General features: G+C 37.4%; 1 protein-coding gene across 1 annotated transcript in view; it reads right to left on the reverse strand.

Annotated features, from left to right (window-relative positions):
- Positions 1-1,699: 1,699 nt before the first annotated feature.
- Positions 1,700-13,249, reverse strand: part of YES1 (YES proto-oncogene 1, Src family tyrosine kinase) — a 52,014-nt gene continuing 40,464 nt past the window's right edge. The window contains exons 5-12 of the mRNA XM_030493977.1: positions 9,774-9,877; positions 9,240-9,389; positions 8,874-9,029; positions 8,425-8,604; positions 5,985-6,061; positions 5,480-5,633; positions 4,789-4,920; positions 1,700-4,006 (exon numbers count right to left, since the gene is read on the reverse strand). Coding sequence (XP_030349837.1) covers positions 3,798-4,006; positions 4,789-4,920; positions 5,480-5,633; positions 5,985-6,061; positions 8,425-8,604; positions 8,874-9,029; positions 9,240-9,389; positions 9,774-9,877 — 1,162 coding nt within the window. The 3' untranslated portion in view covers positions 1,700-3,797. The remainder of the gene's footprint in view (positions 4,007-4,788; positions 4,921-5,479; positions 5,634-5,984; positions 6,062-8,424; positions 8,605-8,873; positions 9,030-9,239; positions 9,390-9,773; positions 9,878-13,249) is intronic.

A 13,249-nucleotide genomic window follows, 5' to 3' on the forward strand; every position in this document is an offset into this window, starting at 1 on the left:
ATTGCCATCTACTGACTCTTCCCACCCTGCCCTGAAAAGGCATCTGCCAGAGATGCGCATCATGGGGGTTCCCACCGCTGCACTGACCTCCAGCCTCCTGCCATGCCTGGAAGGACAATGTCAGTCTCAGTCCTGCATTAGGATGAGGCTAAAGTAGGAGCAGGATGTGCGACTAGGAAGGCACTTCCACTTCTGGGCACTTACACAAAGAGTCCAAGTGCAAAACACAATAGCTATTGGATGAATCACAATTCTGGACTCAGGCAGTTACCACCCAGACCTGCCTATGGTGCCCAAATCAGTTATTCAAATTTAGTCCTAAATTCCTCAGCAAGGTGTGAGAATGTGAGTCTCCTGCTTGCAATGTACTGCTCAGCTCAAATGAAGGCTCCCGTGGTTTAAATCCAACACGACTGCGTAGCTCTAAGCAGTATTGCATTTTGGGGGCAAGCTGGCACAAACACTTACAGCATCTTCACATAAAACTTAAAAAAACTGAGAAGTTTATTGGATTGAATATAAATCAGATCAAAATGAATAACAGAAGTGGGGACTCATTTAGTTGTTTATATTCATTTATACTAATTTCAGGTATGGATATGCATTTTAGAATAAACAGTACTGTAGGTGATGATGGGTGAGATAGCATTCTGGCTTATTTCTACCCACCAGCAAACTAGGAGACTGAGGGGAAAAAAACTCCCAAAAATCTTTCCAAGGCTACTTTTCAGTGGCAAGAGCTGCTCATGAGCCTAGTGGTTGCAAGGATAAGAACACGTAAGGTTCTTTTCATAATGCTTTATGCTAAAACAGGGATGTATTTTATCTAAACAGTACGATCATACACATTTTTAACTCAAAAATAGTATGAAAATATTCTTAAAATACTACAGCTTGAAACAATGCATGACAAAAACAATCTGCAGGCCTAGCATGCAGAATGGGTATCACAGGGTTCTAATGGACAAGGGGTAGAGCACAGATTACCAGAAATTACATGATTGTTGCATTAAAAATATGTGAAACATTAATTACATTACAGGAAATACTAAAAATACAGTAAATTTTGGAGCCTGTAGGTTCTGTAGTAAAAATGGTTTTAGTGTTGTATTAGTTATTACTGAAACTCAAACAGTTTTAGCTCCTTAATCTACAGTGGCACTGTATATACATGTGAGGATTTGAGGTTACAGTTGTAGTGGTCACTGAGACAGGTAACATTCAATGAAGTTGAGATACAAGAAATCAGCTTTCACAAGAACGAATGTGTGAAATTCCCTGAAAAACTGCACCGAAGTCAACAGTGGCTGCTAATACCAGATAAACCGAGAGGAAATGTGTTTGCCCTGCAGCATGGCACTGACTACCAGCTGAGTCTATGCTGGACATGCTCTCACAAGACTCAGTCTGTGTGTCTGTCCATCTGTCACAGGGGTTAGTTCTAAGTCCAGACAGAATTGTTGTAGTCCATTCCTGACAAAGACTTCTGAACTGCTCTAGAAAATGTCTCCCTTTTCACAGCAATAATACCCCACAAACTCAGTATCTTGTATGAAAGTACATTAAATTAATTTACAGAGGATAAAAACACACTCTAAACTCATGAAGGTTTAATTCCCCTCCTTTTCCCCTCAATATGAAAGCTACTCTGCTTTTGTCCCCCTCCCGTTTCCCTCCTCCCACCCCTCAAATAAGCAGATGCAATCAAGGAGAAATTTATTTTGAACCAATTCTGCAAAACAGTTCAACAATGCCATACTTTATAAAAATACTTAGTTACATAATTAAACTTATTACTATTTATATAAAAAGTGTGAATGTGAATTTTAAACTCTGTTAGGGTAAGAACCACGTCAAGGTCTTCAGGTGAAACAAATTTTCATAAACATACAAACTCATTTGGAGTTTTATAATACACAACCATTTACAATGAACACGTTCATTAAGTTAGTGTTTTATTCCTTTACTATACAAGTGTTATTACAATGAACTGTTCCATTAATTAAAAATCCAAACAATGCCAGTGTCATTTTTGGCATTTTTTGTTATAACTGTATTAATACATAAACTCATGATTGTGTTATTCATTTTAAAATATTTAGAAAAATTAAAATTCCATCGTATTTTTTGGGTTGATTATTTTTTGTGTGTGTGTGGTTTTTTTTTTGTTTTGTTTTTCTTACATAAAGCCCTTTGAAAATTTGATAACCACAGATTTACAGGTAATGAGCGATGATGAGGGAAAATGACAAATGATGGCACTGTTCTTACAAAGATCTGTTTGGTAGTTGGATTCCATGTAGTGTAAACCCATAAAGAATGTTACGTTTAGTACCAGAAGTATATTACCAGCTTTTCTGAAATTCATTCGTAGGATAGCTTTACAATGATTATATGAATTCCAACCTGGTAGCTAAGTAAGAGTTTAGTGTTTCAAAATTAAAGTACTTAAGCTTGACCAGAAATTCAAGAACCTCATGCAAATCATTCAGTAAAAGACATGATGTTATTGCTTGATATGTCAGTAGCCAAGGAAAATAAATCTAGATGTAGTGTCAGCTGGGCTGAAAGCCAGCAAATTTCAATGTCAGTATATTTGGACAATATTAAATACATTTTATCCCTTTAGTTTTTAAACTTTCACATTTTCTTTTGTTTATTTTTATTTAAATAATTCTGTAGGAAGGGCAGAAGTGGGAAGAGCAACTGCGTGTAAGTGTGTCTTAATAGTCAAGAAAAGCAAAAGTGCAATCAAATCCCTGAACTTGTGACAGCTAGCATTTGTGGCACCCACCCTTGTTAACACACTTAAGCCACATAAAACAGTACCAAACCTGTCTCTGAAAAAGGACCAAAGAGTGGCTGTTTATCAGCTTCAGTCTTGCTTTCCTGGTGAGCTTTGTTCAGGTAGTCTTCCCATACAAAAGCTCGCTGTTGGATTGGGGCTTAAAAGTGAAAGGCTTTCCCTCCTGATTGTATTACATAGCTTCAAGTTCAAATATCATCATACTTTATCAACACGATTTTATAAAATATTACCTCATTTTCTAGTTACCTGCATTATTCTTAATTAGCTATGCAGAAAGAATAAAAGAAAAATCTCTCCTGCTACTTTCCAGTTATATTAATACAAGTATTAACACAGTGCATTATGATCTCTAATTTCACTATTGAGGTCTACCATTTAGATCAAGTTCGTCATTCACTGTTCCAATTTCTCTTTTAACCTGCCTACCCTAATTAAGTCCAAGCAAGAGGAAGCTTAAAGATCAAGACTATATATCAAATACAGTGGTACCATCTTTTTCTGGGGGGTGGGGGGCACACACATGTAATTTTGAACACAGGGAGTTTTACGGAACTGGAATAGAATTGCTTGGTCCCACAAAGTTCTTCTGCTTTAAAAATGTCTTACCCCAAGATCACCCATTCTAGACAATTCCCTCTTTAGTAGAATGATTATCAAATGTCAGGAACATAAAGGATTTGAAACATTGGTTTTTAACTGCTATTGTTCACACCAACACTCATTTTTCTACCCTGTATTTTCAGTAAGCTTCCTTTGGACCCTGAAAATAAGTTGGGAAAGAGAAAAAAAATAAAAACATGTCATTGGTAAATTAGATTATAACACTTTAAAAGTGGTTTTGTGCAACTGCATTATGAAATTCCAGTTTGCCATTAAGAGCATGCAAAGTAGTGAAGATTTTCTTTCCTTTGATTCCTTATAGATGTCAGGAATTCTTTGCAAGTCTTTTACATTTGGCAGATTTGTGCATGTTATATAGACTGTTGGCTTATAAATTGTCTCCAGGCTGGTACTGTGGTTCTGTAGCAGTAAAGTAGTCCTCCAAGAAAGACTGTATATATTCAAATGTTGGTCTCTCATCAGGGTCCTTCTTCCAACACAGTTTCATTAACTCATGGAGAGACTCTGGGCAGCCTTGTGGGCAAGGCATCCTATATCCACGTTCCACTTGTTCCAGAACTTCCCGATTCACCATCCCTAAAAGAAAAGCATTTTAGCTCTGAATGACATCATGCAAAGAACAGTTTCCCAAAGTAATGCAACGCACATGAATCTACCAGACAGAACCTTTAATGAACACACCTTGAAACAAATGAATTTTTTACATTTTGCATTAAATACATTTCTGAAAATTATTTTATCACACTGGTAATGCCTCAATACCTGGTCCTTTGTCCATTTGTATGCTATCTCATTCATTTACTTTCCCATTGCCTTGGGCCTGTCCTTTCAAAAAGGAGACTCAAACACAAATACCTTCTGCCTGCCTTAGGTTCCGTTCGAGGACTACTTAATTTGAAATTAGGCCCAGAAAAAGGCATTATATACACCTATGAGGACTGCCTTACAAAATCCAGTCACAGCAAAATATTTGACAAGATATGTTACATATGTTTAGTTTCAAAAACTGGTTTAGCAGGTTCACTCTACTGATGGCCACTGTAGCCTGGGAAAATGTCACAAGCAGAAATTTCAGCAGCAGACAGATAGGAAAACATAAGGATATCCAATGACCTGAAATGAATTATCAGTCACATTTACGAGTGTTATTATCTTAAAACACTTAAAAAAATATATAATAGTTAATTCGTAAATAAACCAAAGAGGCTTTGTGAACAAAGGAACCAGTGAAGCATGACTAAGTTTTTGTCTCTGCCTGTCAACTGTGGGCTCTGAATGAAGGCAGGAAGTACAAAAGGTAACCTCAGAAGCACAGAATACAACAAAGAAAAGAAAAATCTATCACATTTTCCTCTTACCTGGATATGGCACTCTCCCTTTTGTTACCAGCTCTGTCAGTAAAATTCCAAATGACCACACATCCGACTTGATTGTAAACCGACCATACAATGCTGCTTCCGGAGCGGTCCATTTAATTGGGAATTTAGCTCCTATGAACATTGGAGAGATACTTAATTTTCCCTTGCTTACACATCAAAATATTTTTAAGAATACTGCACCCAAAAACTTTTTACATTTTGCTTTGTTGACAAAATTCATTTTTGTCATAAAAACAGTATTTTAATGTTTCAAACTGGAAAGATGTTTCCGACTAGGGCAGCAACCACTGGCTACAATTTTTGGAAGCACTTTAGACATCTGGGATTCTTAATTACGTATGTTTTAAAGTGGGATGACCTTCACAATCTGATGAGCAGCCTCTCTGGAATCTGAGCTCCCTTCAAACTGTAGCAAGTTTTACCCCCCAAAAATAACTGAAAACATTTTTTGAAAACATAAGCAAACTGCCAGATAATTTTGACCATTGAAAAGTTTACTAAAATTGCACTCAGGTGAGGAGGACACCTAAATATAGCTGTGAAAGCACACTTATATGCATAATCTTTAGTCATGCAGCCAGAATACACAGACACATTCTGCTAAATGTAATAGTTCTAAGTAATCTGAAGGTAATGGATCTTACTTATTCAGTAAATAAATGTGTCTTACCTTGTCTTGCAGTGTACTCATTGTCCTCTATTAACCTTGCTAAACCAAAGTCTGCTATTTTACACACAAGATTGTCTCCTACAAGAATGTTAGCTGCCCGGAGATCCCTGTGGATGTAGTTCATTCTTTCAATGTAAGCCATGCCATCAGCAATCTTAAAAATAAAGTTTTATTAAAGATTATTTTTCATGACTATATCCATTTCTCCCAAGCATTAAGCTGTACCCCTTTATTTTAGCTCCATTCTCATTGTATAAGTATAGGATGTATAGCACAGCAAGAGCTTGTGACAGCACTGATTAAAGTGTGGGTGGCTATTCAGTATCTGCTAATTGGGAACTATATTGTTTATTTTCAACAAATTCCAAACCTATAACAGAAGATGTAAGACAGAACAGCATACAATTGCCAGAGCGCTCAGTATTTACATTTAGTTGATATCTGATATAGTTTTAAATCTCTCTTCTAAGGACAAAATAAAGTTTTCTTGGTTTATACAATGTACCTGAGCAGCCATGTCGACCAGCTGTGGGAGTTTTAAGTATTTCCCTTCTCCTTCTTTAAGGAAGTCTAGCAAGCTGCCTGTAAAAGATAACACGTTTTGGGAAAAAAAAAAAGGGAAAAAAAATTAATGTGATCTGAAAACATGAATGAGATTTTTTTCTTTTCATAGACAGTATGATTTACATATTCATCTCTCAAAATCTGTATTTGAAAATCAATCATTTACCAAAATACATGACTCGATGACTGCTGGTAGTTGTCTCTGTCCTGATAATTAGCCAGTGCAAGTTTTACTGAAGTACTTTGAAATCCATTCCAATAATTCAGATAACTAAACACTAATAAAACAGACTGCTGCTTAACGACTACATGGCAATATGTAAGGATTGTTCCCAAGAGCTCTGGTATCAATGTTCTTCTTAGCTGGACTTCTTTCCACAGTGAAATTCATAATTAACGAACAAAAAACCTCCTATCCATGATTTATTTTACTTCCTGACAGTTCCAATTACATACTAGGGAAGTTACTCTGAAATTGTTGCTTTTATTTTGTTGCTTTTTATTTTTTACAGAGGAAAACAAAAGTGTATTCCACTCTTTATATTACCTTTTCCCATTTATATAATATAATTGTGCCTAGAACATTACAACAAGAGCAGTACTTGAAATCAGTTCCAAGGACCGGCGCTTCTTTCAAGATAGTAATCTTTACATGCGTGGTAAAACTTTGTCTTTGACATAACAGTTTTCTCTACAGGTGCTATTACGCTATAAGGGTATCGGAACACGATCTTATTCTTATGAAACTGGTGAAGAGTGATAACTGTCTCATCGCAGTCAAAATCACAATGCCAAAATTACTAGTGTGATGGTGGGGAAAAAAATCCCTTTGAACTGCATATCTTGCAGTGGATTCATAGCTGTAGCTGTGAACTGGATACCTATGATGTGGTTACAGTCAGTTGCTGTATTTTTGCAATGAAATTAAAAGTGTGGCAGACTAGACCCACACTGCTACTGCTGTCTGATGTGTGTGTTTGCACAGACTTTTCCCCATCTTGGTTCATGAGCTCAAAGGACCAAAGATTTCACACTGATCTCTAGTATGAAGAGTATTTTTTCCATACCGGAAAAAAATTTGGGTGCTGTGCAGTTTTTACTCACCTCCTTCCTTGTAAAAGGACAAAGAAGAAGAAAAAAAAAAAATTGTTCTACTAGCTTTCACGTATGAACCACCAAATTGCCAAAGAGGTTTTGTTTCTTGGTAAAATGTGATAAATTTTTCAAATTAAAACAGAGGCTTCCAATAGCATTTTGAACCTGTAATTTAGACAAACACGCAACTATTTCTCCAATTTTTTACTTCTGCTTTTGGAAAGTAACATCCTGGTTCTGGCTTCAAACTTTACTTTTTCTCAGACAGAAATCTATAAAGCTTTTAATTTTCTTATTTTTTTTTTTTTTTTTTTTCCTGATTGTCCTGCCAAACGTGATTTCTGGACAATGAAAACTGATTTTGCATGGCAGCTTTAAGATCTGACAGACAGACTGTCTAGTGTTATTTAGGAACACCACCACCACAGAAGAAACTTCTTAGATTTTTCTATTCCTTTCCACCTTATCAAAACTATACAACACCTTAAAAACCCCTATGCAAACAGGACACCCCCCCTCCCCCCTAATAATTGTGGCAGAGTACTGAACAAAAGTAGCCACTCTCTTTGGTCTTTAACATGGCTTCTGTTTCTTATCAGAACAGCACAACTTCTCTGTGAAGTGAACAGAAGTCTGCATTTTTTAAAAACTGGAATAATTGCCTTGAAAATCTGTTGCTTCTTAACACGAATATGCTTATGTTTATTTCTTCATTCAGTCTAAATCTCTCAATGTCTGTTTCATCAGCAGGGGGAGAGGGAAACAATACAGAGCAAGGGAAGAAGGATGAAAGACTGAAAACAAGAAGATAAAGGACAGAGTCTGGGAAAAAAAACCCTCAACCTCAACCTTCTTAAAATTTACTATTACACTGATGGAAAAGAAAAACTAGAAACAAAAACAACAACCAACAAACAAACAAACCCAGCCAATTCTGTCGTCCTGAGCATGACCTGTCAACAGGCAGGCATATTCTCATGATATTACCAACTAGACCATCCAATTTAAACGTAACAGTACACACTAAAATTGAGGACAGAAAAAACCCCAATCTTGTACTTGGAAGACTAGCAAGGGTGACAGAGATGTGCAAAAAAATCATGTCTCCACCCATGATCTAAATCAGATCTGCTTCAAGTAGGTCAAGCGTTGCTCATTTTAATTTAATCAAAATTACCACTTATACTTCAGTCAGCTTAAACCTAACATTAATTAAACACTTAATTTGTGGCTGGCATCTTAAATAATATTGTAAATGTAGTATCTTCAAAACTATTGTCACACACCTTTTGTCATGAATTCTGTGACGATGTAGATTGGTTCCTCAGAAACAACTGCATATAGTGGAACAAGCTTGTCATGTCGTAATTTCTTCATGATCTGAGCCTCCTGCAGGAAAGCTTCTGGCATCATTGTACCAGGTTTTAGAGTCTTGATCGCTACTTTTGTGGTTCCATTCCATGTTCCTAGATAAACAAATCAGATTTTAGTCTCCACTATAACATTGAAGAGATTTTCTGCTGAAATGTGTTTGCTTTTTGCTTTTGTTTTTTTAGCTAACAGAATAATTATAAACTAGAACTATATTGAATATTAATTTTACCTTTCATGTCTGATCGTGTTTCCCCCCCCTCAATTCCTTATCAGATTATCTTCTCAGATCCTGATACTGATTTACTTAAAATACTATTAAGACATTTGCATGAACAACTGAAATGTGTCATTAAGCTCTTACCCATCCATACTTCACCAAAACATCCTTGGCCCAACTTAACTTCCAGCCTCAAAGATTCTCTAGGGATTTCCCAGGCATCTTTTGCTAGTCCCTGTGTTTGTGGTTTCACAGTGGGACACACAGTCGTTAGCTTATGACACAGCCCATCGGCATGTTCTGGAAAACAGGAAAAATAAGCATTGTTGTTAAGCAGGGATAAAGACTGTTACAAAACTAACATCCTAATGTTGATAAATAGAATTAGTCCACCTACTGTTTGTCAAAAATCAAGAAGAAATATTAGAGTTGTAAATTCTAAAAATAAGCTAAGTACACAGGTTTTTTTTCCTTACAAGGTAGCATTAGGACGCTAGAACTTGGGCTTACCTCTGTAGTGTTTCACAAGCTTCTGTAGAGATTCAAATTGTGCTCTGGTTGTGATATAGTATCCACCGTTGTCAAGTTTTCTGATTTTGTAGTGTTTCACATTATCACCTCTGACCTCATCCCAGTCACGTATAGAAAGGGAGTAAGCACCTAGGAAACAAGCCATACTTGGTTCTTCACCAAAAGTTTAAAAACATATTTAACGTATCACAGAATCACAGAATGGTTTGGGTTGGAAGAGACCTTAAAGATCATCTGGTTCCAACCCCCTTGCCATGGGCAGGGACACCTTCCACTAGACCAGGTTGCTCAAAGCCCCATCCATCACAGCCTATTACAAATACTTCTGATCATTAACATAAATTAAACCCCATAAGAAATAAAACCCGTAAAAAAAATCTCCCCAACTGTCATTATACACACAGGTGTGTGCACATGCATACGTATTATGTGACAGACATAAAAATGGTCATTATGTCCACCTTGGTGGTGGTGCGAATGGGAGAGAGCAGACACATACATAAATATACTTACCTTTAGTGGTTTCACTCTCTCTTACTAAGAAAATACCACGCTGGTTCCCAGGATTTAAAAGTAGCCTTTCTGCGTCCTTCCTGCCCATCTTACCAAAATACCACCTAGAAAATGTTGAAGGAAATGTGTAAGTAAAAGATTCCTATGCTTTGGTAATCATACAAACACAAGATTTAGAAATATCAAGCACTAACTGGACTACTAATATCCCAAAGCAGTTACAGATCAGTGAAAATAATGACAGCCAAATAATCAAAAGATTAAGATGACCTATTACTATATGACTTTCATTTCTCTTCTTTGCAAAATACATGTAAAGAAGCCTCTATCCATGAATACTATAATTTTCTGATGGTTTAACAATGGACCTCAACAGTACTTAACATTGAAAGTAACACCTCTTGGTTAAGAAGTTCACAGGTCAAGCTGAATTAGATGACATGCTTTGGTAGCACACTCGAAACGCTGCAGCAGCTGAAACCACCTTCTATGTGTTAGAAAACAGTATTTAGTACAAAGTGGGCATGCATAAATATCATTGGATCATGGATTCCTTCAGGTTGAAAGGGGCCCTTGGGAGGTCTCTGGTCCAGCCTCCTGACACAAGCAGCGTCAGCTGTGAGCTCAGGCCTGTTTGCTCAGGGCATTATCCATTCTGGTCTTGAAAACCTTGAAGGATGTACCCTGCACAGCCAACCTGGGGAACCTGTGCAACTGCCTGGCTGTCCTCAGGATAGAAAGGTTTCTTATATCCATGCAACTTCTGCTGCGTCCCATCCTTCTCTACCTCAGTAGAGGGAGCACTTTTTTCTACTGACCGTTTAGAAACAACCAGGTATCATTTACTTCTCCATGAGAAACACTCCACCTTTGTTGCATCATCCTGATACCAAAAAGTACCTGTGTTTTTTCTTGCCTTAAGTTCTTTCACAAAAAGAATTTCTTCTTTTATGCTCCCAGAGAGTGCTCACCCTGATGAACAGCTTGCACACAGCTCTGTCTTGAGCCAGTGATAAAAGGTCCATTTCCCAGCAAATCACCAGACTTTGGAATAACATTTATTTCTGACTACATTTTATTTTGATTGTATACCTCAGAAGTGTAAATTTCAAACGTTCTCATTTGGCACTGTCATAGCATCAAGCAAATCTGTCATTTATGAGTGCTGGGAGAAGAAAAGTAGCACTGGAAACTGCTGCAAAACAATGGTTTTGTGGGAGAAACATTTTGTGGAGGGAAAATGTAAGTAAGGAGGGATCATTCTGCTAGCCTGTGGAAAGAATGGCCTGTGCAATCATTCGGGAATTTGAAACTTACTCTTATTTTTTATTGTATTTGCAGTTTGACTGCTTATGTAGATGTGCAAAGTTAGAACTGGATGTGAGAGTGCATACACTTGAGACAGTTTGCATGTAACCTATAATCTTATTGACACAAACTTGAACCCTGCTTAATTACCTCACATCCTCCCCAGACTACTACAACCATTTACAAACTATATTGTAAAGTGATATTTTATTTCATTACCTGTAAAATAATAGTAGGGTTTACTTGTTTTTATGAGCATTTTAAACTTTTCTATTACAGTATCATTCAAAAGGCACACGGATAATATGGATCCTGTCACAAGCAGTTTGTGATATAAAATGCCTTCAGGCTTAGAAAAGATCACTTAAAGAAAATCCTAGCAACTTGGGCTATGTATTGCTTTTACACTTGTAACTGCAACCATAAAACAAAACCTACAAACCCTAACAAAGCCCAGGGCTAACAAAAGGAACTCTAAACCAAATGAACTCTATTCCAAATGCTGTGGTGATGTTTTGCCAGTCTTTAGGAACCATACTTGCTTTGCAGAAACTCTGTGTTCTTAGTTTGCAAAGGGCTATCATTTCCATTTTACTACCACTGCAGCTGTAATGGCAATGTTTTTATTGCATAGTTTAAAATAAAACAAAAACCCAACAAACCTCAACTTCTTTTCAAAAAAATCTGAAGTCAATGATTTCAAAAGCAGCTGAAATTCAAGGGCATAAAAATAACAGTACATCTTTGATACAATCACTTTTTAATAGCAAAGAGCCAAGTGAGAGTAGCAGCAACACGTTACTCTCAGCTTGAGATTCAGGAACAAACTTGGAAATCAGGCACTTTTCCCAGAAGTGCAGTAGCAAACACAGAAGCGCACAGATCGCATGTCAGGGAACTGCTTACTGGCAGTACCATGCCTGTATATTGAAGCAAGAAGTGCAGAGTTTTATATTTCTAGTACAACAAATACAATCAATCCCTTGGAAAAAGTATAACCTGAAACTGTACCCCAAGTCACAGCTCCCACAGGAACTCTATGCGATTCTGTAAGTGCTCTGGGATCTTTGTAAATAAATGCATGAAGTAGTGGTACCAAAAAAGCCACACAATTTTTCCAATTCATAGTAGTCCTTACAGTGCCTGACAACTTTGTCACCAAAAAGTTATTACAGATTAGCAGTAACAGTCCACACAAATGGGTATTTTTAGAATAAGATTATTAGTAAGATTAGGTGCTACCAAGGGCATAGCTGAATTTGAGTTAGGTTTGGCAGTGTGTGCTCGCAGCCCAGAAAGCCAACTGTATCCTGGGCTGCATCAAAAGAAGCGTGACCAGCAGGTCGAAGGAGGTGATCCTGCCCCTCTACTCTGCTCTCGTGAGACCCCACTTGGAGTATTGTGTACAGTTCTGGTGTCCTCAATGTAAGACGGACACAGAGCAAGTCCAGAGGAGGGCCATGAGGATGATAAGGGGGCTGGTGCACCTCCCGTATGAAGACAGGCTGAGAAAGTTGGGGCTGTTCAGCCTGGAGAAGAGAAGGCTGCGTGGAGACCTCATAGCAGCCTGCCAGTATCTGAAGGGGGCCTATAAAGATGCTAGGGAGGGACTTTTCATTAGGGACTGTAGTTAGCAGTTCTGGGTTCAAACTTTAACAGGTGAAGTTCAGGTTAGGTATAAGGAAGAAGTTCTTTACTGTGAGGGTGGTGAGGCACTGGAAAGAAGTGATAAATGCTCCATCCCTGGCAGTGTTCACGGCCAGGTTGGACAGAGCCTTGAGTGACATGGTCTAGTGTGAGGTGTCCCTCACGATGATGATCTTAAGGTCCTTTCCAACCCTAACCATTCTATGATTCTATAAGCAAAAATAAGAATAAAAACCCAGAGTTGATGGTGTGTGAACTCTTTGACTTTAACCCATTATTTTTGCATTATATGAAGCACAATGTAAGTTCCCCAATTCTTACCTTCATTATTGTATTCTATCCTTTTTCCTTTAGCCCATACATAGCAACAGGCATAAAATATTTGCATGAGTGTACATCATACTTATTAATAAATTATACCTTTGACATCATCCAAGTAGCATTGCTATCCTTTAATTAGTAGTATTATCCTACTTTACCCTTAAATGTTACATATACTGGATTAAGGGAATAGTGTCACC

Source organism: Strigops habroptila, chromosome 1, assembly GCF_004027225.2.
Source record: "Strigops habroptila isolate Jane chromosome 1, bStrHab1.2.pri, whole genome shotgun sequence".
NCBI classification, from domain to species: domain Eukaryota; kingdom Metazoa; phylum Chordata; class Aves; order Psittaciformes; family Psittacidae; genus Strigops; species Strigops habroptila.